Here is a 21,348-nt window from a genome sequence, read left to right on the forward strand (position 1 = left end):
CAGGTGTCTTGGTGCACGCGCAGAGAAGTGCCCTAAGGTAGGGGATGCCTCGAGGCTGTCCGTGAACCCCGGCCAACCGACATCCCCCCAGATGCAGGAGGGTTTGGGATGCGCCTTTCCGAGGCTATGCTGGTGCCCACGGCGGTGTTGCCACACACGCACAGCCGTAACCATCAGACATAGCTGTACTGGGGGCCAGAAAGCGATGGGGACTTTGGAAGGCGTATCAGGTGGTATCTCCCAACCCTCACAGCTGGTTTCTTAAAAAAGCTATTAAAGATGCAGCACGTCTTCTTCACGCTCCCTGCATCTAACGTCATTTCACTCTTGTCTGGGTTCAGCCAAAGCGAGCCAGTCTGCCTTCAGTCCCCTGTTTCACTGAGGCAGTAAATAATTCAGCGTGAACTTCTGTTATCCTTGTCTTGTAACAGAAGCGGAGATGTTTAGAGCTGGTTGGAAAGGGGAATTTTTGTTTTATGGGAAAATCTGCATTGTTGACCTTCCATTTAATTTAGCATTGGAACAAAACGTTGCACTGTGAGACCTGGAGGGAAACGGACCCGTCCATGTCCTAGTCTGCCGTGCCCCTGCCTGCCTGCCGGCCATGGCTCAGGAGCAAAGCAATGACCTGTCCAAGTGTCCAGCTCCCAGCAAGCTCACTGGGCAGCTGAGGAACTCCAGGTTCATGTACCTGAGCTCGCATGGCAGTGCTTTTTGCTCCCCCGAAAAGCTATCAGCTGAGGCTGATTAATCTCAGACCAGTAGCCACTACAAATAGGCCCTTAGAGGTGGAGACAGTCACACCAGTTTGCTGAAAATCAGACCTGTGAAGCCCGTGACACCACTTATCCTCCTAATGACCCCCCACACACCCTGGGACCAGGTGGGACCTCACAGGCTACAGCTACACGCAGAGACCCCGTACCCCATCTTTACATGGTCGTCTCTTCAGTGAGCAATGGAAAGCATGACCAGCAGAGCTCACACCCCACGCTCCTCCAGCTGTCAGGGATGCGGACACGGATGCAGGCAACTCCTTCACTTGGGAAAGGCAGAAGAGTCCCTAAATTTAAAACAAAAGCAAAAAGAGGGCCGCAGTGCCGCCCGCCCTGCCTCGGGTCTGCAGAGAGCTCCGGGGGCCCCGGCTACGTGGGAAGGAGGGGGCTGAGGCAGGGGCCATGCCCAGCGCAGCCCCGGCGAGGGATGCTCAGCGCTGCCGGGAGCTTCGACCGCAGTGATACATCGATAAAGAGAGAGCTGGTGAGATTAGAAAACGTGCTTTAAAACACAAGGTCTGGAAAAGGTCTTTCCAGTGACTGCACAACTCCCACTCTTGCAAATCCTCCCCCTGCCTTGCTGGGAGACAAATGTTATTAATCAGTCCTGTAAATTGAAATCCATATTTTTCTCATGAGTTCTGAAACCCATTTAAGGCCTTCTAAACAGCTTCTATCAGCTGAAAAAATTAATTTTATTCCTCTTGCCTAACCATCCTCGGGAGTTCTTTTTCAAGAGCCTTTGGCGGAAAAACAGTGGAAACTTGTGCGGCATTTCTGTCCGAAGCCTGCGTGGAAGCACACCGAGCTTTTCTCCTACTGCGGGTACAATGGCCGGCATTGTCCCACGGCTGTCGTTTGGAGCGACGAGCCAGCTGAGCGACGAGCCGACTGAACTACAGCCCCTCCATTCCACACACCGATAACTCTTCCGGGGAGAAAAAAAAAAAGAGAGAAAAATCCTTTTGCAATTAATAACAACAGTCCACAAAGGTTAGAAAATGCCCCCGTCTTAAAAAATGATTCTGATGCTTCTGTCCTAGCTATGGTTTTTAGAGCCAGTTTAAAGCTGACAGATAGGCACACAGACACCCATCTAATCTAGCCTCTGTCTCCATCTGAGTTCAGAAAGTGCTGCTTTACACTCAGATATAAGCTTTATTAAATATTGACTCATTCCCTACCATTATTTTCTGCTCCATTATCTCAGTTTCATTAGCATTTACAATTCTTTGCCTTTCTGGGAATTCAGAAGTTGTGTTTTGTCTGCTTGCCTTCCTGCCAATAAATCATGAACGAGCTCCCGGCCAGGGTGCATCATACCAGAAAACAACACTCCTGTTACATTTGCTCGCCAGCGAGATGGCGTGAGGCTGAACACGGAGATCCCGCGCCTTGCTCGGCAGCATCACCATCGCGGGCTCTTCTCACCACCCCGGTCTGGAAGGGCACGTGCCGGGGGCTCCTCCGGCGAGCACTGCCCACGGGCTGGAGGCTCCCGACGCTGGCAAGGGCTCCGGGGCGCGCGGGGTGCTCAGTGCCCTCCAGCCCCAGGTGCACGTCTTCACGGTGAGGTGCTCTTCTGGGGGATTCTCCACCCCAGCCTTTGCACCCTGCTTCAAAGTGCAACGCTGGAATTACTCGCAAAGCGCTGGGAGGAGGTGGGAGGGAGGGGGACGGAGGAGGCAGGGTGTGTAGGTCGTGTGCCGGCTGGGGTCCTTGCGCCGGGGAGATCCCCCACGTCCCCTTAGCTCAGCTTTGTTGGCTTGCCATTTGCTTTCATTTGAGCGAGTTTGCGGGCTCTGAGCCACCTGCCAGCGTCCGGGCCCTGCTCACTAGCTCACCTCCTCCATCAGGCAGCCCAGCCCCGCCGCAAACCTACCGTGCACCGTCCGAGCATCTCCCGCACAGTGCGTGTCCTGGGAGCTTCCCTGATGCGCACAGATACAGGCTGAGTGAGGGTCACGTGTCTGAATCCTCTCGTTTTCAGCACACGGAAAATTTTAGCCTTAAATTGCATTAATTTCTTGAAGAAGTGTAACAGATGAGCCAGCACCCTGTGTTTGTAAGTGCCTCTCTCGGGGACGTGTTTTAAAAGCAGACACTCTCTCTACTCCATCCCACAGAACAAATGCTCGTGCTGTTTTCTGTAGCTGATTTTTTTTCTCCAAACTGTAGCAAATCATTCAGACTAGCTGTCCTGAGAAGAAGAATAATCTGAGCTTTGCTAAAAATAAATCAGACCGGGTCCTCAGCAGCCCTTGGTGCCAGGCAGGTTTGCACTCGACCGAGGAGAACGATCCCAGTTTTGCTGAAACAGCGCGGCCTCACCTTTAAAAATGAACAGGATCCCGCACTGCCCCTGCCTGCCGAGATGCTGGGGTAGTGATCCGGCAGGGCGGAGGGTGGTGATCCGGCAAGGTGGAGCGGGGTGGCTTGGAGCGGGGTGGCCTGCAGCACCCCTCCTCTGCCAATTGCTCTGAGCCAGCGGGAGCCGGGCTTGCCAGAGGTGTTTCCCATGGGCGGTTGTGCCGATCGATCGGAGTGGGGGCCCGGGAGCCATTCCAGAGCCGATCTGGGGCTGGAGTGCTGCTGGTCTGTGCCGGACTATAGACAGGGGAAGGTGGGGTCCCATGCGCATCCTTCCCCAAGGTCCACCCCAACCGTAGCGTGCCACCAAGGGCCACCTGGGTCTGCAGGCAAGAGACGCGCTCCCTGAAACGCAGCTCTCAACCTCTGCAGCCACGGGGTGTTTGCGAAGGTGGAAGGTGCTGTGAGACAGAGAGTCCAGGCAGGACTGATGAAAAAGCTGCTGCAAAAATCAGAGGACCTCTGTCGTGGCCTTGTGATCCTGCACCCGCTCTTCCTACCAGGCTTCCCTTTGCAGGAGAGGGAAAGCAGGGCGGCTGTGCCACAGACCGCTCACCCCTTCCCTTGCAAAGGGGAAAAAGAAGGAAAAAGGAGGAGAAAAAAGAAAAGACCACTCTGCCACGGGCTGCCCACCAGCCTCCCTGCTGGTTTTAACAGATGGCAGCAGCACGGACCAGGACCAGGCACGAGTGTTTAAGGACAGCATCGGGCTCTGGGTCCCCGCCTGAAGCAATCAGATAACGCCTGTGGTCCAAGCCCTGCCCTCGAGTCAGCCAGGTGGGATGGGCTGACTCCGCAGCTCTGCCTTCAGCCTAGTTAGTGGGCAGAAAACCAGGCGTGGGCCCCACGGAGAAATGGCAAATGCGTTTGGGGGCCTTACTTCACCTCTCAGAAATCCAGGTCAGTAAACTGGCAGTGGCAGGAACAGGGCTGTTTGCCATTACTGCAGCTTTTCTGCTAAACGCATCTGCTCAGGCTTCCGCTGAAAATCACACACTCTGCTCTAGCGAGAGCTCTTACTGCTGAGCCCTGACCCGCTCTCCTGGTGCCACGCTGCCCTCGCTTACCGATTAAGCCTACATATTTTTAAGGAACAAATCAAAAGTCAGAAGAAAGATGCAAAATCATTGTGCTAAGTATCTCCATATCTCCTCAAAGCTGAGAAAAGCAGCATCACGTAGGTACCGTCAGGGTTGCACTTAACCCTCGCGCCTGTTGCTGTGTGTCATCGCGCGCTCGGTGCTGGGCTCGCACACAGCCTGGCTTCAGGCTCGTCGGTCCAGTACCACGGGCTGGGAGGTGTCCCCACGCGTCGGAAAGAAGCAGAGAGACTGAAAGGATCGATTGGTCTTGAATTAAGCGGGCGTATCTCCATGCACCCTCCTGTGGGAGATCTGGGAGTGATATTTAGCGCTTGCTGCTGGTAGAGGAGTGGTCCTGAGCAGAAGCTGGGGGCTGATCTCATCACTATTGACATCACAGTTTGCTTTGATGAAGCTGCATCTGATCTACACAAACAAGTGTTGGAAGTAAGGCCAAGGACGTCAGCACAGTTAAACCAGAGCATAGCTGCTGCAAGTAAATCAGATTCAAAGTTAATAATTGAATTTCTAGCAGACAGAGAAAAATCAGAGGGCTAATAAGAGATGAACCTAATAACTCGGTGTACTGGGACTGAGCATTTCCATCTGTTATCACAAGCTCAGATCTCAGCGCAAGATGCAGAAAGAGCAATTGCGCAATGAGGATGCGGACACAGGCATGACGACAGTAGAAGCCAGGCGGACGTGCCCACCTACGTGGCAGACGGTAGGATCAAAGCCGATGAGGCTTTGTGTGCTGACGTACAGGTGGTTGTAGAAAAGATGTCAATATGGCAATCGGTCCTTCAGAATGCCCGCAAACTTTTCTGGTTCCAGGTGGTTTTTAGATTTGTATTTCATTAATTCTTAAACAAATTTAATTAATTCTTAAACACTAAGGCTAATAGGCCTGACCATTATTTTGCAACTTATTTCTACAATCTGTTGAGGCTAGATAAGGCAGGTTTCTGGTACTTGTAGGAAATTTCTATAAATAAAAGACTAAGGCACTGAAGTAGATAGCAGATATGTTGTACTAGGTAAAACATGATGAACCAACGTGAAACCGCCTCTTCTTTAACAGTAGATGTGCATGAGGATAAAGACTATCAAGTATTTCTTTCCCATCATCAGGAAATCCCTGCAGAAGCTGATTTTCCTCGAGAAGACTGTTCTCAGAAAGCAGCCCATTATTTTTTTTTAATTTATTACAGAAAAAGTCCTCTGTAGTCTTCTAGGCAAGGTCAGCTGTTCATGTGCTGCAATCAATAATCTCTTCTTAAGTGTACACCGCTCAGCTCTCGCAATGGAGTTTATGGTTGCACTACATCTTTATTACGAATGAACTACCTTTGCCACTGCTGAGCTAGGATCTAGCTATTTATTAAAGCCTGACGCTGACCCTCCAGCTTCAAGACCATTAAATCAGATCACCTGGAACTTCACTGAGATGTCAGCTCAGGATACGTCTGGAAATGCTGAGCATTGGGGAAAAAAGAGGGGTCATAAAACAATCTTCTTTTCCCTTCAGAGTTTCTTCCATAGGTAGATAAGTAGGCACTGGTTCAGGGGAATTTAAGAAAGACTTGGCCCCAAACTTCCAGCTTTGTTTTAATGTGGAGATTTTGGTGACAAACAGAGCTACCAGTTAGCTTCAGTAAACGCTGAGAAGTATTTGTCTCGTTCTCCAGTGAAATTCCACACGCGCTCGTGGCACGGAGCCCTTGCAGAGCTGGTACGGCCATTAACCCCGGTGCAGACAATGACATCCCTGGTAGCATCACCCAGCGTGAATCGCCCGGGTGGCTGGGATGAGCTCTGTAAATTACGCATTGTGTAGCTGGTTATTTAGTTTAAATAAATACATGTAAAAATGAAGGTCTTCTTTATTAATTTTTATCCCAGAATAATTTCTTTAGCTTAAGTGTGAGCCAGCTAAGTAGCGTTTTCATTTACCAATGCTTCCACACTAATTTTGACATTTGCAAATGTCGACATCCCAGTTACAGACTACCACAAATTGCTCAAAACTCATCTTGTTCTCTTAAAAGAATTCCTTTCCTTTGCACTACTGCATTGATGTTAAACAGTCGCCATACGTATGGATGGTTAGTTTCATTAAAAATTTTGCAAGTCTGGTTTTGAACTGAATATGCCTCATAGCATGATTTAGAGCTGCCTTTGGCTTCTTGCCGAAATGTAAGCCAAAGAATCCAGTTTGCCCTGCAATTATCCTAACCTTTCCCAGGTATGTATGGCTAGCAGCAGCTCCCGGTCCTCAAACGTCCAGAGGGACTTTAAACTGCTGAGATGATTTCCCCTTGATTAAGAAAACTAAGGCTCCTGAGTGCTTCCATGGTGGGAGTTACTGACTGGGAAAATGCTGGGACTCCTCATACTGGACTAAGTTTGTCGTCGTAGGTAATTAACAGCGACACGCGGGTTTATTTGAAAGCTGTGTCGTGCCTTTCACTTTCCCATGTGCAATATAAGGCAAGTAACACTTCCCTACAGCACACAACTGTTGTGTCTGGGATACTTAAGGACCATGTCTTCTGCTGGGTTTGAAAGGGAGCTGAGGGTTATTGGTGAGCGATTTCTGACTCGGAGTGCTCAGCTTCAGGCCCCTGGGACCCCTTTGGGGTGTCGGCAAGGTCCTGCTCCGCAACGCGAGCCCGGGGAGCGGCGAGCGCTCGGCGTAGCTGGCAGTCCGCTGCTGGCAGGGTGAGGGATCCTTGCCTAGAGACTGTCTTCAGCGCCCTGTACCCTGACCCTCATCTGTTATCTGTGATAGTGCAACGCTCCCTTATCTCACAGCAGCCTCGTGAAGCTTAATTAACTAATTAATCTTTCAGAGAATTGTGATAGTCTTAGATAAAAGGCATCAGGCAAAGTATCTATTACTATTTCCTTCAGTATCGATAACAACATTGTTATTAACTCCCAAGAACTGTCTAGGGTTTTAAAACTTTGCTTATTAAGGATATTGCAAGAATTTTAGGCTTTTAACAAAGCAGTTGTACGAGATTCTGACCTGTCCCTGGGGTAACACCCTCCTTGGCGCCCGCGGAGCGGGAATCCACACCTTCAGCATCGCTCGGAGTCCCGGGCCAAGTCCTGCACTGGCTGATGCTCCATGGGCAAAGTGCCCCGGTGGGGTGTAAAGCCAGGACAGGGTGTGCCGCTCACCGTCCCAGTTGTGGATGTATTACGTCTTTTTTTTAATTAGAATGAGCATATTTAATTAGTAGTGGGTTTAGAGCACACACAGAGAAAAGCTTACTGGCACTTCTTTGGGTTTCGACTGCCGGTTGTGTGTGTTGCAGCACATGACTCCCAACGCTTTGCTTTAGTGGCAGCTTCGTAAGCTGTGCCTCTAGCACAATTGCCATCCTAGATAATGTAAATTAAGAAATAGTAATTTTCTAAACAATAATGCTTATCTTCTTGCTTTTTTCCCCCCAAATTAATCTCCATGTGGATAGTTACCATCTCCTACCAGGCAAAGCCAGAAATGCTCCCAAATCCCAGCAGAAATGTACGGATCCGGCCAAATCCCATTGTAGAGCGCGCTGGTACGTTTACTGCCAGCCGCCAGGTAACAGCATTAGTAAATCATTGTGTAGCTGGATTCACGAGATTTACTGAATTTCCTGAACTAGCTGGCAGCAAAAGGCAGAACTTCACAGCTAATCACTGGAAGCCTTTCATGATGTTTGTAATTTTATCCGTAACTATGAGGCTGGCACAATGCTGAGCACCAAAGCGGTGCACGTGCACACCCCTGCACCGGGACGCTGAAGCACGAATGTGATGACCAGGAGGAGAAACAGCAGCAGGTGTGTCGTCGTGAAGGTGAAAGCTGAGCAAAAATCGTTGTTCTCTGGAAGGAGAATTGAATGTTAATATAGGACAGAGGGATATGGATTGGTGGGGGGTGACAGGAAAGGGATTAGGTCTTGGACTGGAGAATAAAAGAGATGCAAGTGCAATACAGCACAGTCACCAAATGGGTCAATGCCATCTTGAGCAGAGCTGCAGAATTTTCTTTGAACCGGAGATACTGACGTACCGCTGCACAGCGGCCCGGGTTAAAGCATTAACGGGGTCTGGGTTTGACCACCACAATGCTTAAACACTGTGTGGGAGAGAACTTGCAGGGAATGATAAAGAAATGGAAAATAACCTCTGAAGAGCAGGCAGCTTTGAGACGCTTGGGAGGAGGATGATCCTCCCGATTACGCCGAGGCAGTGTTGTCTTGATGACGGATTCGTTTGGGTGGTGTCACCCTGAACCTGTGGAGATTTATCATCCCGTTGTTCCGATTTCAGTACCTCAAGGTGCGGGCTGGGGGGGCAGCAAGCGGGGCCATCGCTCCTTGGGTGCCCCTCAGTGCGGTGGAAGGGCTCCCCGCCATTCGAAGCCAACAGGCCCCGAGCCGCAGAGGCGGCGTCTGTCAGCCCAGCTGCTGACACCACCTCAGGCACCTGGAGCCACACACCCCGGGCCCCACTGCCCCGGCACACGCAGACCCCCAGGCTCCCGCCCGCCCCGCAAGGCCGGGGGTCGCCGGCGGCACTCCGGATGGGGAAGGCCGCAGGGGCCGGCCCAGCCCGCTGAGGTAAAATGGGCGCCGAGGGCGCTCCCGCTCCCGCCCCCCCCCCCGGGGCTCCCGGCGGGTCCGCAGCCGGCCCCTTCCCCCGCCGGCCCAGCCCCCGGACGGCGGCGGGACTACGAGTCCCAGCGCGCCCCGGGCCGGGGGCGGAGCGGGGCTTTGTGCGGGCCGCGCCGGCCGCGGGGCGGCATGCGGGGGAGCCGCCGCCGAGCCGCAGCCGGAGCCGGAGCCGGAGCTGGAGCCGGAGCCGTAGCGAGCCCGCCCCGGGGGGAGGGCGAGGGCGGCGAGCCATGACGGGCGGCGGCGCGGCGTTCCGCCGTCGGTGCTAGAGGGCGACCGCGGGGCGCGGAGCCCGCCTGGCTCGGCGGCGCGGAGCGCGGAGCAGCGCGGAGGGGCCGCCGCCGCCGCCGCCATGGGCAACGCGGGGAGCGTGGACTCGCAGCAGACGGAGTTCAGGGCGCACAGCGTGCCCCTCAAGCTGCCCATGCCCGAGCCCGGCGAGCTGGAGGAGCGCTTCGCCGTCGTCCTGGTGAGTGCCGGCCCCATTGTCTGTGGGGAGCGGGTCGGGCCGCCGGGGAGGGGGCGCCGCGTTCCGCCGGCCGCCCGCGGGCCTCGGCGGAGGAGCCGAGGCGGAGTTGCGGGGCCCCGCGCCCGGCCCGGGGGCGTGCGCGGGGGGCGGCCGGTGCGCGGCTGGGAATCGGGGAAAAGTTGGAGACCGAGGCGGGAGCTGCCCCGCCGCGCTCTCCCCGCAGCGGCGGCTGCTGCCCCAGCCCCGCCGGGGGCCGGTGGCACAGGTGGGCTCGGCGGGGCGGTGCCGCCCGCACCTCGCGGCCCGGCCGGAGGCGGCGGGACGGGGCTGCGGCGGGGGAGGGCGGGAGGGGAGCGGAGCGGGGGCACGGCGTGTGCGCCGGCTGCGGCTCTTTGTCTCGGGAGCCCCCAAAGAGCCGCCTTCGCCCGAGCCGAGGCGGTTCCCTCCCGCTGGGGTCTGTCCCCTCCTCGCGGGCGAACCTGAGAGGGACCGCCGGGAGAGGGGAGCCCGCGGCGGCTCGCTGGCGGTGCCGGCCCCGGCCGTCGGCGGGGAGGAGCGAGCGGGCCGGTGCGGGAGCCGGCGGCCGCGGGGAGCCGTGCTGCGGCCTCGCCTCGGCCTGGCGGCTTCCAGGAGCCCGGGGTGGAAAGGGGCCCGCGCCCTTCGGCCGGCTGTGGGGCCGTGGGGCCCCCCGGGACACGGCCGGTCCTGCCGTCCCCCGTCCCCGGCACGCGTGTGCGGTTCACCTGGGGCTGGTTCTGGGCTGCCGCCGTTTCTGTCGGGCTCTGCGTTTTACTTCGCTCTTTTCCCCTCACCTGAGCGGCACGACGGGCTCGGTGTTTGAGATCACCTTCCCAGGAGCGCTTTCCAAGGAAGGGCAGTGCTTCCCTTGGTGCTGCACGGGAGTGTTTTGGGCAAACGTCCTGTTTTCTTTCAGATATCTTTTAAGTAGTGCGAGTAGAGTATCGCCACCCATCTATTCTTCTATGCCCTTCTTACTTTTGAGCAACGTGTACGTGAAAAAACAGAAGCTGGGGAGGAGAACGAATAAAACCCATGTGTGTGCCGTGCCCTGCGTTCCCCGTAACGCCATGTGAAACCCAGCGAGGCGAGCTGTTGCGAGGGTAATTCCCATATCAGCTACTAGAGCAACCCCCCTGGTATTTGAAATACTCCTGGTGCTGGGCGAGGATTCACAAACCGGTGTGTGTTGGGGATTATTTCTGGTTAGACCCAATTAGATTATCATGTCTAAGAAAAGAATAAGCCTATTCAGTCAGGAACCCCCACTGACGAGCCAAATGGCGAGTGAGATGTTACAATTATTAGGCACAGTGGAAAAAGCCTGATCTCGCATTGCTCTCGTCGGGGAAAGCCGTGGTCGTTTTACAGATGGGAGATGCCCCCACAAGCAGTGCACTGCTCAGAATCAAGTCTTGATTCATCTTAACCTACCAAAAGGGTGCCTGGCTCAATGCGCGTGCATGGTCTGTGGGAGGAAAATTAGTGGTTTTGAGTTAGGACCGATTGATTAGATCAGTAAAAGGAAGAGACGTCACTTGGGAAAGCAGAGTGTGTTAGATACGTATAACAAATATGGGAGATAACAGGACCACGCTTGTAATTTCTGGAGGTACTTGAAAGGAGTAGATGGCATCTGTTTTCAGAAGATGGACTTAAATTAAGGATCAGAGGATGAGTACTGGAGCTTTGCTGGAGGGAGCGGCAGGCCATGCAGACGCGTGTCTGTAGAAACGGGGTGTTGGATGGACTGCTCCCATCGGGAGGAGCTGCAAGATGGGGCCCAAACACCACTGCTGGAACAGCCAAAAATCGCCTTCAGCCTGTTCTCGAAGCCAGCCGGGGATGGCTGCTGTTTGTTGCAGCTTCCAGGAAATATCTGACCGCTTTATGAAAGAATAAACTCCTAGGCTGTTATTATTTTGTTTTCTCTGTGGCTCTGAGGGGAAGATGACTGTGCCACTGGTCAAACCCCAGAACGGGGTAGGCAGTAGAACAGCAGGGATTAATGAGAAAGGAATGGCGGTCAGGGGGAAAAAAGATGAGGAATATTTTCTGTAGGGAGACAGGATTAGTCAGGAGATGAGAGTACGAAGAAGGAGATGCTGAAGGTTATAGGACTAAATCTCACCTTCTTTACACGCTGTCTTAAGAAATTAGCCTGGCACAAGTGTTGCTCAAGCACTTGGAGAGCCCAGGTGAGGTCCCAAAGGGCTTTCCTGACAATAGCAATTTTCGTACCGCTAATGAAATTTCCAGGGCTGTTTTTGACATTGATGAACGTGCAGCTCAGTTGAATTGCAGCCGCGTGCAGGTATACAGTCATCACACTGAGCGGTTTGTCTCTCTTTCTGTATGTAAAGAGTGGGGCCGTGCGGGAAAGGTTCCTCCTGTGCAGCCTCACAAAAGTATTTTGAAGTTTTCTTCTTCTCTCCTTGTGCAAAACCAGCGCAGTGAGCCATAGCCCTCTAAAACATGTGCGTGTCCATGAGGAGAGCGCAGGTTGGTTGCATTTTTACTGCGAGTGCTGTGACACTGTCTTTTGTTTTATTTTTTCTACTTTGAATATAGTCTCCTGATCTTCTGCCGGAGCTCTGCGGTCTCTTCAGCGAGGGGACGGATGAGCAGTGGTGTGCCTGGAGGCGATGCACGTGTGCGCTAGCTTGCGTTTGCTGGGTTGTTAGCAACCTTAGTCTTGAGGAAGGTCTCTGGTGAAGTAATTTGTCCACTTCAAACATACATAGTCACCTTACTGCCTCCTTGGTTAGCCTCGCTCTTTGAGGTTTGAGGTGCATAAATTGCAGGAGATGATGGGAAGTGCTCCGGGTCACACTTTTTTGGTGAAGCTCTCAAATCTAACTGTCCTAATATGCTCTTCCAGTCTGTAATGGTGCCATCGGCATTACTGACAATGTGCTGAGCACGCGTGCGGCAGTGCCCGACCGAGGTGAAGGACAGCAAGGCTGGGTCTGGCTGCGTCACACCTCTTGGTCCCTTGGGCAAATAACGAGAGGATTTTGTGTGTCTCCTTTTGGGACTGGTGTAGTAATGTGCTTCCCTGGCTTGTTTGTTGCATTGAGATTTGTACTCACCTCTGCTAAGTGAGGACCAGAGTCTGTGCGTTTCAGGAAGACGTCATATTCGATGGGATGTTCTTCGAAGAGAAAAATGTGGAGGATAACCCAAGAGAGATCCAGGTTTCTGTCTGTAAGCGAGGTGTTGTTTTTTCCATCCTCTCAAACTGATGTGAATTGTCCCCTTTTGGTAGGACACGTGAAATAAGTCCCTTAGTTACAAGTTTATGCAAGAGTGTAAAGTCCAGGGAAGTGGCGGTGTGTTATTGCCATCAAGTTCCTGATTTGCCTGTGAGGGGTGCCGGATAAACTGAGAGCCAGCTCCCGGCTCTGGCGCTGACTCTGAGCTTGCCAGCACTGGCACAGCCCCTCAGGTCTGCAGGAACCTCCTGCCGTTGTCCCTTCCCCAACATGCTCGCTCTTCCTCCTCAGCTGTGTTGGATTTTTTCCCTGGCTTTCTCCTACGGACACATGGGGCAAGTGTGCATAAATCATGAATTCTGGTAACTAACCCTAGTTTATTGCATAGGAAGCCATTGTTCAGTGTGTGCGAGCGCCGTTGCAAACCAAGCGTGCCGAACGCGTCCGTAGACATTATGGCACCGCCATCCGATGCAGCGAGTCGTGAGTTTGGAGATGTGGGGGTGAAAGCCAGGCTTCCAGCTCCTGCAGCAGGGTGGTCTGTCTCTGAACCGGTAACGGGGTTGCACGTTTGCAAATGACACATGGTTTGGAGGAAGCAGCCAGGACAGAGTTGGCAGGGTAAATTGTTGCCTAATGAGCTGTGATTGACATAATTTGACTGCTGGATTACAAATCTGCGGTGAGGTTAACAGGAAATATCCTCTTACCCCCACCAAGTGGTGTTTCATTTTACAAAGGAGTCTTCTGTGCCCGGTCCTGTAGCACGGAGGGAAGCGTCTGAGGGGTGAGGGGAGCGTGGAGGGAGGAGGTGTTCTGCCGTCCCGCTCCCGGCCCGCCTGTGCTCTGTCCTCCGCTTAAGGTGGTGGTACCTACCTGGAGGCAGGGCATCAGCTCTGCTTCTGCTGAATGCACGCGAGGCTTTGCCGATAGGAACTTCTGCGTTCTGCTAGAATTTCCTTCTTTGCAGTGGGTTTTGTCCGAGCATCGTTTTCCACACCAGTCAAGGGAGTTTTAGTGTCTATTGCTAAAGAATTTGAAAGCTCAGTGTGAACACTCTGTAACATTTCCCAGCTGTTTTCCATTCCTCTTTCTAGTCCTCTATCAAATATATTATGCATTGTTTTATAATATATACAGTTTAGAGTCTGCAAATCATTAAAGAGCATGACATGGTTGCAGGAGATATCTGCGAGGTAGTATGAATTCCCTTGCTTCAGTGGGGCTGGTGGGGCACTTGATTCCTTGTTGTGATTCCTGAATTTAACAGAACTCCCGTGGGACGAATTTCAGTTGAGATTCTGTACTCTCATATCAGGTGTAATTTGTATTGTTTTTGTGGAATTTGAAAGCAACACTATGGAAGTTGAGAGACACTAAATTAGATTTAGGAACAACCTTCAGGAAAAGGAGGTTTCTAAAATTCAAATATTGAAAAGACCTGTTGTGTTTTCTTGTTCAGGCCTCATCTCTGACAGGCTTCTGCCGCTGGGCTCTTTCCTCAAGGTGTCGTTTAGATGATTCGAGCAATGACACCTTTTGCTTGAAGAAACAATCTAATAAATCACGTTGTTAAAAATAGTATTTCTGAAGGGTTAGATTCACAGACTGAAGTAGTGCTTGGTGGTGACATGTCCGTCAAGCTGCCTTGTAAATCAGTAGATGGCATTTGTAAGTTTTGCCGCCTAGACATCGCAGGAGAATATTTTTGTAAAACTATTTATTTTTGTGTCTGGAATACAGGGATACTGTGGTGGGTATTTAGCTACTAGCAAGTTAGTCACATTTCTAAAATTAATTTCAGATCCTGGAAACCTGGAAGACTTGAAAAATGGCTAAGCTGATGTAGATGCATATATTTTTCTGTGTACCGTTTTTCCATACAAAATAATCTCCTTAATCTATTGGGCCATAATGATGGAGGTATGAACCCATTCTGTCAAACCGCGTGTGTCACTTGTTCGTAAGCTCCGAATAGCTGGAGAGGAAGTCGTAGGCTTTTTGTCAAAAAACCCAGGTGAAAGGGATCGCTTTTTGAAGCCCCCGCGGCGGGGCTGAGCCCATGCCAGCCCTCGCCCTCTCCCCAAAGGGCCCGGGCTGTCGCGGGAGGGGGCTGCTTCTGGGGGTGCTCGGCCGGGGCATCTCGGGTGGCTGTGAAAGCCTGAATCTGCAAACCCGGTTATGGTAATGGTGGCAAAGAGGTTTTCTAATCCTTTTTGTGCTGTGCGCTGTATAAACCCATCATCATGTCATATTTCCTTGCAAATTGCTCTGTGCTTTTGTCTAAGGCGAATAACAACAGGTCAATCAACTTCTGAAGGCGGAAAACAAAATGGGGTGAGAAACATCGCATCGATGAACTTGGCAGGATTGTTACTTTTTTTCCTTTAGGTGTGCAGAAGGGTTTTTTTGCAGTACAGACCCCGCTTTCCGTCTGCAGCCCCTGGGCAGGGCCCTGGGGAGGACCCCGCAGCCGCTGCACGTGGTGGCCGAAGTCCCATGTTTCTTCTGGGAGGGGACACAGGCCTCTGCACAGCGCCCGTGGTGTAAGGTCCTCACCCTGGCTGTGCCCGCGTCTGGGATGGCTTGTGTGCAGTGACCCTTGGGCTCGCAGGGCGATTGCTTCTGCGGGTGCTGGGTTCCTCCCCCCGAGAGCTAGCAGACCCCCTGCCTCTACCCTTAACCTGCACCATCATCTTTTCTCGGGTGCATCGAAGCTTTATCAAGCATCTCGATCAGCTTCCTTAACCTTGTGTGCAAGATAAAGTGGTGGGTTTTTTTTTTATTTTGTCTTCACAAGCAAGGTCATGCAAAACTTGGCCCCGAGGTGTTAAATGATCTCTTCTGTGGTACTGTATGGAGTGGGTGATGCTAGGGAAAGAATTTGAGAGAGGTGCAAAATGAAATTCAGAGTTTACAAGATGATCTTAAATAAAACAGTAGCTGTTGAGTTGTTTTCGATTGATGATTGAATGCCTTACAGCCGCTGGAGTCTGCCTTTATTCTTCCATTTAAAAAAAAATAAAATCACTTTAGCTTTTCATGCTATGTGAAAAGGTATTAAAGTCTACAGACGCCACCCCCCCGCCCCTGAATAGCAAAACCCAGCAGAAACACAAAACCAAACAAAAATGGTTGTTCCCCCATGTGTGTGTTCAAAAGTACATGGTGGTACTTGTTATTTTTATTATATTTTTGCATCATTTGGCAAAGATTGTAAATTATTCAGGCTACTTTTGAAGGAGTCCAAATCCTTTTTAAAATAAAATGGCTGTCTGACAGTATGCATGCTAATTATCAACCCATGTCCTTTGCTTAAATGGCTACTTAAGAGAAGAAGGGGAGTGTTTTCCTTGCTGGGGTTTGGGTGCTGGGTGCTCCTTACAGCTGCAAAAGGGACTGGTCTGGTGCTGCATCTCGGATCAGCACCGCCTCTGTTTTTAACAGGGTCCGGGCAGTCTTTTGCTCTCATTTTGAGGCCTGCACCTGCTGAATAAAAGCATTTTTTTCCCCAGTCTGTTAGAAAAGGTGGTTTAAATCTGTCATCTTTGTCTCCTAGTTCTTAGCTAAGGGAGTGAAAGACTCTACAGGAGTAGCTGGGTTTTTTTTCCTCATTATTTGTAGCTTGGAATACATCCTAAAGTGAAACCAAGCTTTGACATTCACTTTCTGATCTTTTGTTTGGTCATTGGGGTGTTACTAAAAGGCAAACCTGGTGCCAGTTCCTCCCTTTTCCCCCAAATACATTTTTAGTCTTGAGCTTTCAGCATTTCTGCTCGTTTTTCAGTGTTGTCGCTGTTCTTCGTCCAAGTCGGTAACAGAGAAGTGAGAATGAATACAGCCTACTGTTCATTTTTAGAAGTGGAAAATCCCTGTGATTGATTTCTGTTTTGCTTTTGCTTTTCTTTGCTGACCCGACTACTGGTCTTTCTGCAACGTGTGACATTCGCTTTTGAGCAGCAGCTTCTTGAGTGGGTGTGAGCGGGAGGTGGCCGGGGAAGGGGCCCACGGGGCAGGTTTGTGCTCCAGTGGCACCAGCGCTGCTTAGGGCCGGACGAAATGGTCCCACGTCAACGCCGCTGCCCAATGCTGACTTGCAGCATGAGTAGGGAAGTTAAATTGACCTCTTCGGTGTTGCTGCAGGTTCTGCTGCACAGGTTGTCGTCAGGAGTCAGTGTCGTCCCTCGGTAGAGTTCAGTGCCTTTTACACCACGGCTCGCTGTTGTGCTTCGGCATGCTAGGGGACGTGTCTGGCAGATCTCGGTGTGCTGACTTGTGCCTAACCAAATGTGAAGCTTCATGTGAAAGGGTGTCATCAACTTGACTCTTTTTGAGCTTGTTTTGAATCAAGGTGCTAACAAGGCTACTCCTAAATAGAGTGTTCTTGGGTAACAGAAACTGCAAATTTAAAATTGTTAAAAAAATGGTAAGGTCTTTGTCCTGCTTATCATTTTCAAGGGTGGTCTTTCAGGAGAGAGAGTGAAACAGGCCTGGAAGTCACACCAGCACCCCTGTGCCTTGCTGGCAGACCTCCTCCTCGGCTTGGTTTGGTCGGGCAGGGAAGGCTGACGCCCGGCTCTGCCCGGAGGAAGCCGTGGAGGAGCACGTGCCTGCGCTGCCATCGTGACCTTGCACGGAGCGGGAACTGAAGCGCTCTCCACAGCACGATGAAATGAATTATGCAGAACATGCTAATGCAGCAACGCTCTGTGGCTCCAGTTTATTTTCAAGCATCTGGGCTGCCTCTTGAGTTTGAATTAAGCACATTATGATCAGGATCAAAATACTTTCTAGTGCGGGAAGCCATAAAGAAAACCTCAAGAGAAGTGGTTGTTTTTTCCGGTCCCTTTGGGGTGGTGTGTCCTCTGGAGGTGTGCTTGACAGCAGAAGGCACGGCTGTTTCAGACAGGCTTTGCAGGGTGGCAGCTTGTCCCCCGGGATCGCTTGCAGATGGAGTGTGCCCCGCTCCGGAGGGTTTTCTCACTGCTGAGAAAAGTACAGTAACAGAGGTAAACATGATTGTCTTTGGTAACCAGAAGATTAGACCTTAAAACTAGCTGAGGAGCAAAACCGTGCGTTGCCTGTTGTGAGCAGAGCAGTTTGAAAGGCACTTCCAGGCAGCGGCAGTGAAGCAGTCGTTCCAGGCACTGGAAGACTTCTGCAGCGAGCAGTGTGCAGCCACATTTCAGACAAACTGAGCTGAATTATTGTTTGTTTTCTTCTTTGTTTGTTTGAAAGGGTCCGTTTGGGAATTTGGTATGGGAAATAAGTGACACCAACTCATTCAATTTGATTTATAATTGTGTTTAAAAAAAAAAATTAGCCCAAGCCTCCAGCATTTAGGAGCTGCAGCATCACTGGAGCCGAAGTCCTCAGCCTGCTGGTCAGGTAGAAGCACTTTCAGCTGCTGTTGCTCAAAAAGCAGTAATTTCCCATTTATCACATCCTGCCAGTTTCAATTCTGAAGGGTCAGTGTAGTAAAACGAGCAGGTTTTTGGCGCTTGGCCTTCATACGATTGCACCAGTTGATCCTGAAGGGCTGTGCTCTTACCCACATGGCATGGTCGCTGAGGAATGCCGTGTTCCCAATCACTTCTGCAACGGGCTTCCGGATCTGTAGGTGGCGGAAGGTATGTGATGTGCACCCCTGTTTTAATTGAATATTGTTTCACTTGCACTGATTATTTTGACCTTGATCATCTGCTTTGTAGTTTTAATAACTCAAAATGCACAACATTATATATGGATATATTGGAAAATATAAGCTTTAATTTGTCCCAGGCTTTGTCTCTTCCTAAAATAGTGTCTCACTGCCTTTCACAAGTGTTTCATTGCATAAAGACTTGGATAATGTATAACTTGCCCACACTGTTATAACTAACATACTGTAGAAATTCGACCTGTGTTCGTTCTCAATTTACCATGGGATCTCTAACAAAACAAGTGTTTGTCTTCTGTAACTGTGCATCGTTAAACATATATTTGGGGAGGATATTCATAAAGCAACATAATAGTCGTATTGTATTGGAAATGAATGGTCTTCAGACGAGTGCTGTGCAATGCGTGGACCTCCAGGACTCTGCATTGCAACTCTTGAGAGCAACTGTGCGTACTTGATCATGAGCTGGAAACACGCACAACCGCTTGCCAGCTGAAGCGTTGGAGAGGCAAGTGGGGACACCTCCGCACGGGCACCCTGTGGCCGTTTGCCCTGGCAACTGTCCTGCGACGTGCTGGGACTGCTCGGGTGACGGAAGTCAGTGCAGCCTGGTCTGTGCCCCAGCAAAAACTCCCATGTCAGAAAGATCCTCAGGAAAACCCCTAGCAGATGTGACTTCTCTTGTCACGTTGCCTGGATAGTGCAGAGAGAGCAGCATTAACCATGGCCTCCTGCCCCTTCAGAAGTCATATCCTGGTCCAGCAGGCAGAAGTGCTTGGTGATGGCAGCAGGAGCCCACAGAGCTGCCTTTGCCTTCTCCAATGTTCGTGGCCTGTTCTGGCCGCTCTCCTCCATGCGGATGTTGGCTGAGGGCAGAGTTGCTCCTGGACAAAAGATCCTTGAGGCCTCAGGAGCATATGCAGAAGTCCTAGGTTTTTTAGTGTGTGTTTGAGTGTTGTGGGAGATATCTTAAAATACAAGAATTAGTGGGATGTTTTTTGTGTGGGTGGTTTTTTTTTTTTTTTTCTTTTTTTAATATACATTATTTGGCCAAAAGTCATTTTACTATAAAAGGACTTGGGGTGAATATAGATTGTACATCTGTTACTTGTTTGTCTGCGAAATGACTGTACAGTTGAGGCCAAAAGCGAAGAATAGAGAGTTGCACAAATTGGCAACGTTTCTGAAGTCTTTCAGAAGCCAGTAATTAAAATGAAGCAGCAAATTGTTCAATCCAGAAATTCTGGTTGTTCATCCATCTAATACTCTGGCATGTCCCTCTGCTAACTCCTTTCATTCTGCTTTCCATCTCGTAAGAGAGGCAAAGGAATAACACACGTCTGCCTCCGGCAGTTCTGAAGCCAGCCGTTCCGGCAGAGGTAGGTGGCACCGTTATCGAAAGGGTCTGCGAAGCAATGGTGATAGCTTGGTGGAGTTTATACAGCAGTTTTCTGACAAACGTTTCCAATAATTTAGTGTGTTTGGGAGTGCTTCAAAGGGCTTTCTGCCCAGCTCTGAGCCTTGCAAATACAGAAGATCAAATAAATTAACTATCACAAATATTTAACTTAAAGTGTGCTCAAATAGGAGCTTTGATGTTGCATGCGTATATGAGAGCCTCTGTGTATCTGTACACTCTCACAGATATGATGGGTCAATGTTGTATTTGTCTCTTCTCTCAGACATAATAAGCCTAATACTGCAAATCTAAATAATTGTGTTCCACCTTCGTAGGCAAGCATGTTACCTGGCATCAAAATGAAATACGGCATACAGAGTTTTACTGGGGAGCTGATGGTGAGGATGCCGTCTGAAACAAGGTGAACTTTCTTGAGAGAAGTTGGCCCTAAACAGATCATGATGTGGTATAGTCATACTTTTGAGGATTGTGGGGTTGGTTGGCATGCCACCTCTACAAAAAGCATTGGCTCGTAGGTTATCTTTCATTGCATTTGCATCAGGTGTTGCTTGATGGCCAGCAACACTCTTCAGGTAAACTGGATAAGTCAATTTGACGTAATGATAATTATTAAGGTGCACTGTGCATTGAGCCAGGAAGCATTTGGTAATAATTTTAATCCTTTTGTGATAGCATCTAGCTTACAGGTAACTCTGAATTGTTGTGAATCTTGCTCTCTAAAAATTGCAGCTTCTTAAAATAGTCTAGGAGTTGTCAGCGATCCTCTCCGAGCGCACGGGGAAGCGGCAGTGCGTCTGCGAAAACACAGTTCTGCTCCCTGTCAGAGCTTCAAGTACAAATGCCTTTTCTCTTGATCATGTAAATGAATATCTAAGTGTTGCAAATGTACAATGTTCCTTCTGGTAAATAAAACAAGAACTTTTGTACTTTACGGCATTTTTTTATCCATGAATCTTTCACGAGCCTCACAGTGCTGCAGAGGAAGACGAGGAATGAGAGTTACACTCGTTACCTTCTGAAAAAGGAAGCCTGAACTGATGTGAGCCCCCCAAAACTGAGCAACAGGGCAGAGATGAGAAAGAATGTCTCCTAACTTCCCAGCGCTTGCTGTAACCCCTGGGAAAAGAAAACGGGAATGTTGGCTGCCTCCCCCTGTGCACATGTGTTTGACACATTGGGAAGCCCGCTGTGCCTCCTCCAGCTAGCGTGGGGATCTGGGACCTGGCAGCTGGCATTTGGCTCTTTGAAGTCACCTTCACAGATCCATGTCAGCTTTCCTTTAAAGTCTTTCATTTGTCTAGCTCAGTTACACAGAAGCTGAAGAGCAGCATTTTAGTTTGTTTATTTTCTAGTGTTTCAGGGCATCTTTTCTCTTTGATGTATTTAAAAAAATCTCATTTTGTACTGGCTTTGGCTGGGACAGAGTTAATGGCTTTGTTTGCTTCTCACCTTCTCTTCCAGGTTTTTAATTTTCTGTTGTATTCTGGAGGTGCGATGAGGTTTTTGTCCCTCTTTGTGTATGCACACGTGTATGAATTGCAACATCTCTTTGATGACCGCAAGACATATTTCACAGATAATTGGCCTGTGAGTCCGGGTGAAGGTGGGAGAGATTATATTCATCCACAGATGCTTCGGTCTGAAAAAGCTGGTGGGCGCTGCA

General features: G+C 50.5%; 1 protein-coding gene across 5 annotated transcripts in view; it reads left to right on the forward strand.

Moving 5' to 3' along the window:
• Window positions 1-8,991: 8,991 nt before the first annotated feature.
• The window catches only part of FMNL2 (formin like 2), a 153,928-nt gene continuing 141,571 nt past the window's right edge, over window positions 8,992-21,348 (forward strand). For 3 of the 5 annotated variants that reach the window (XM_075511296.1, XM_075511291.1, XM_075511295.1), the window contains exon 1: window positions 8,992-9,373. In XM_075511296.1, coding sequence (XP_075367411.1) covers window positions 9,257-9,373 — 117 coding nt within the window. In that variant the 5' untranslated portion in view covers window positions 8,992-9,256. The remainder of the gene's footprint in view (window positions 9,374-21,348) is intronic. The other 2 variants (XM_075511294.1, XM_075511292.1) reach the window with 1 other exon arrangement.

This window comes from Mycteria americana, chromosome 9, assembly GCF_035582795.1.
Source record: "Mycteria americana isolate JAX WOST 10 ecotype Jacksonville Zoo and Gardens chromosome 9, USCA_MyAme_1.0, whole genome shotgun sequence".
Lineage (NCBI taxonomy): Eukaryota > Metazoa > Chordata > Aves > Ciconiiformes > Ciconiidae > Mycteria > Mycteria americana.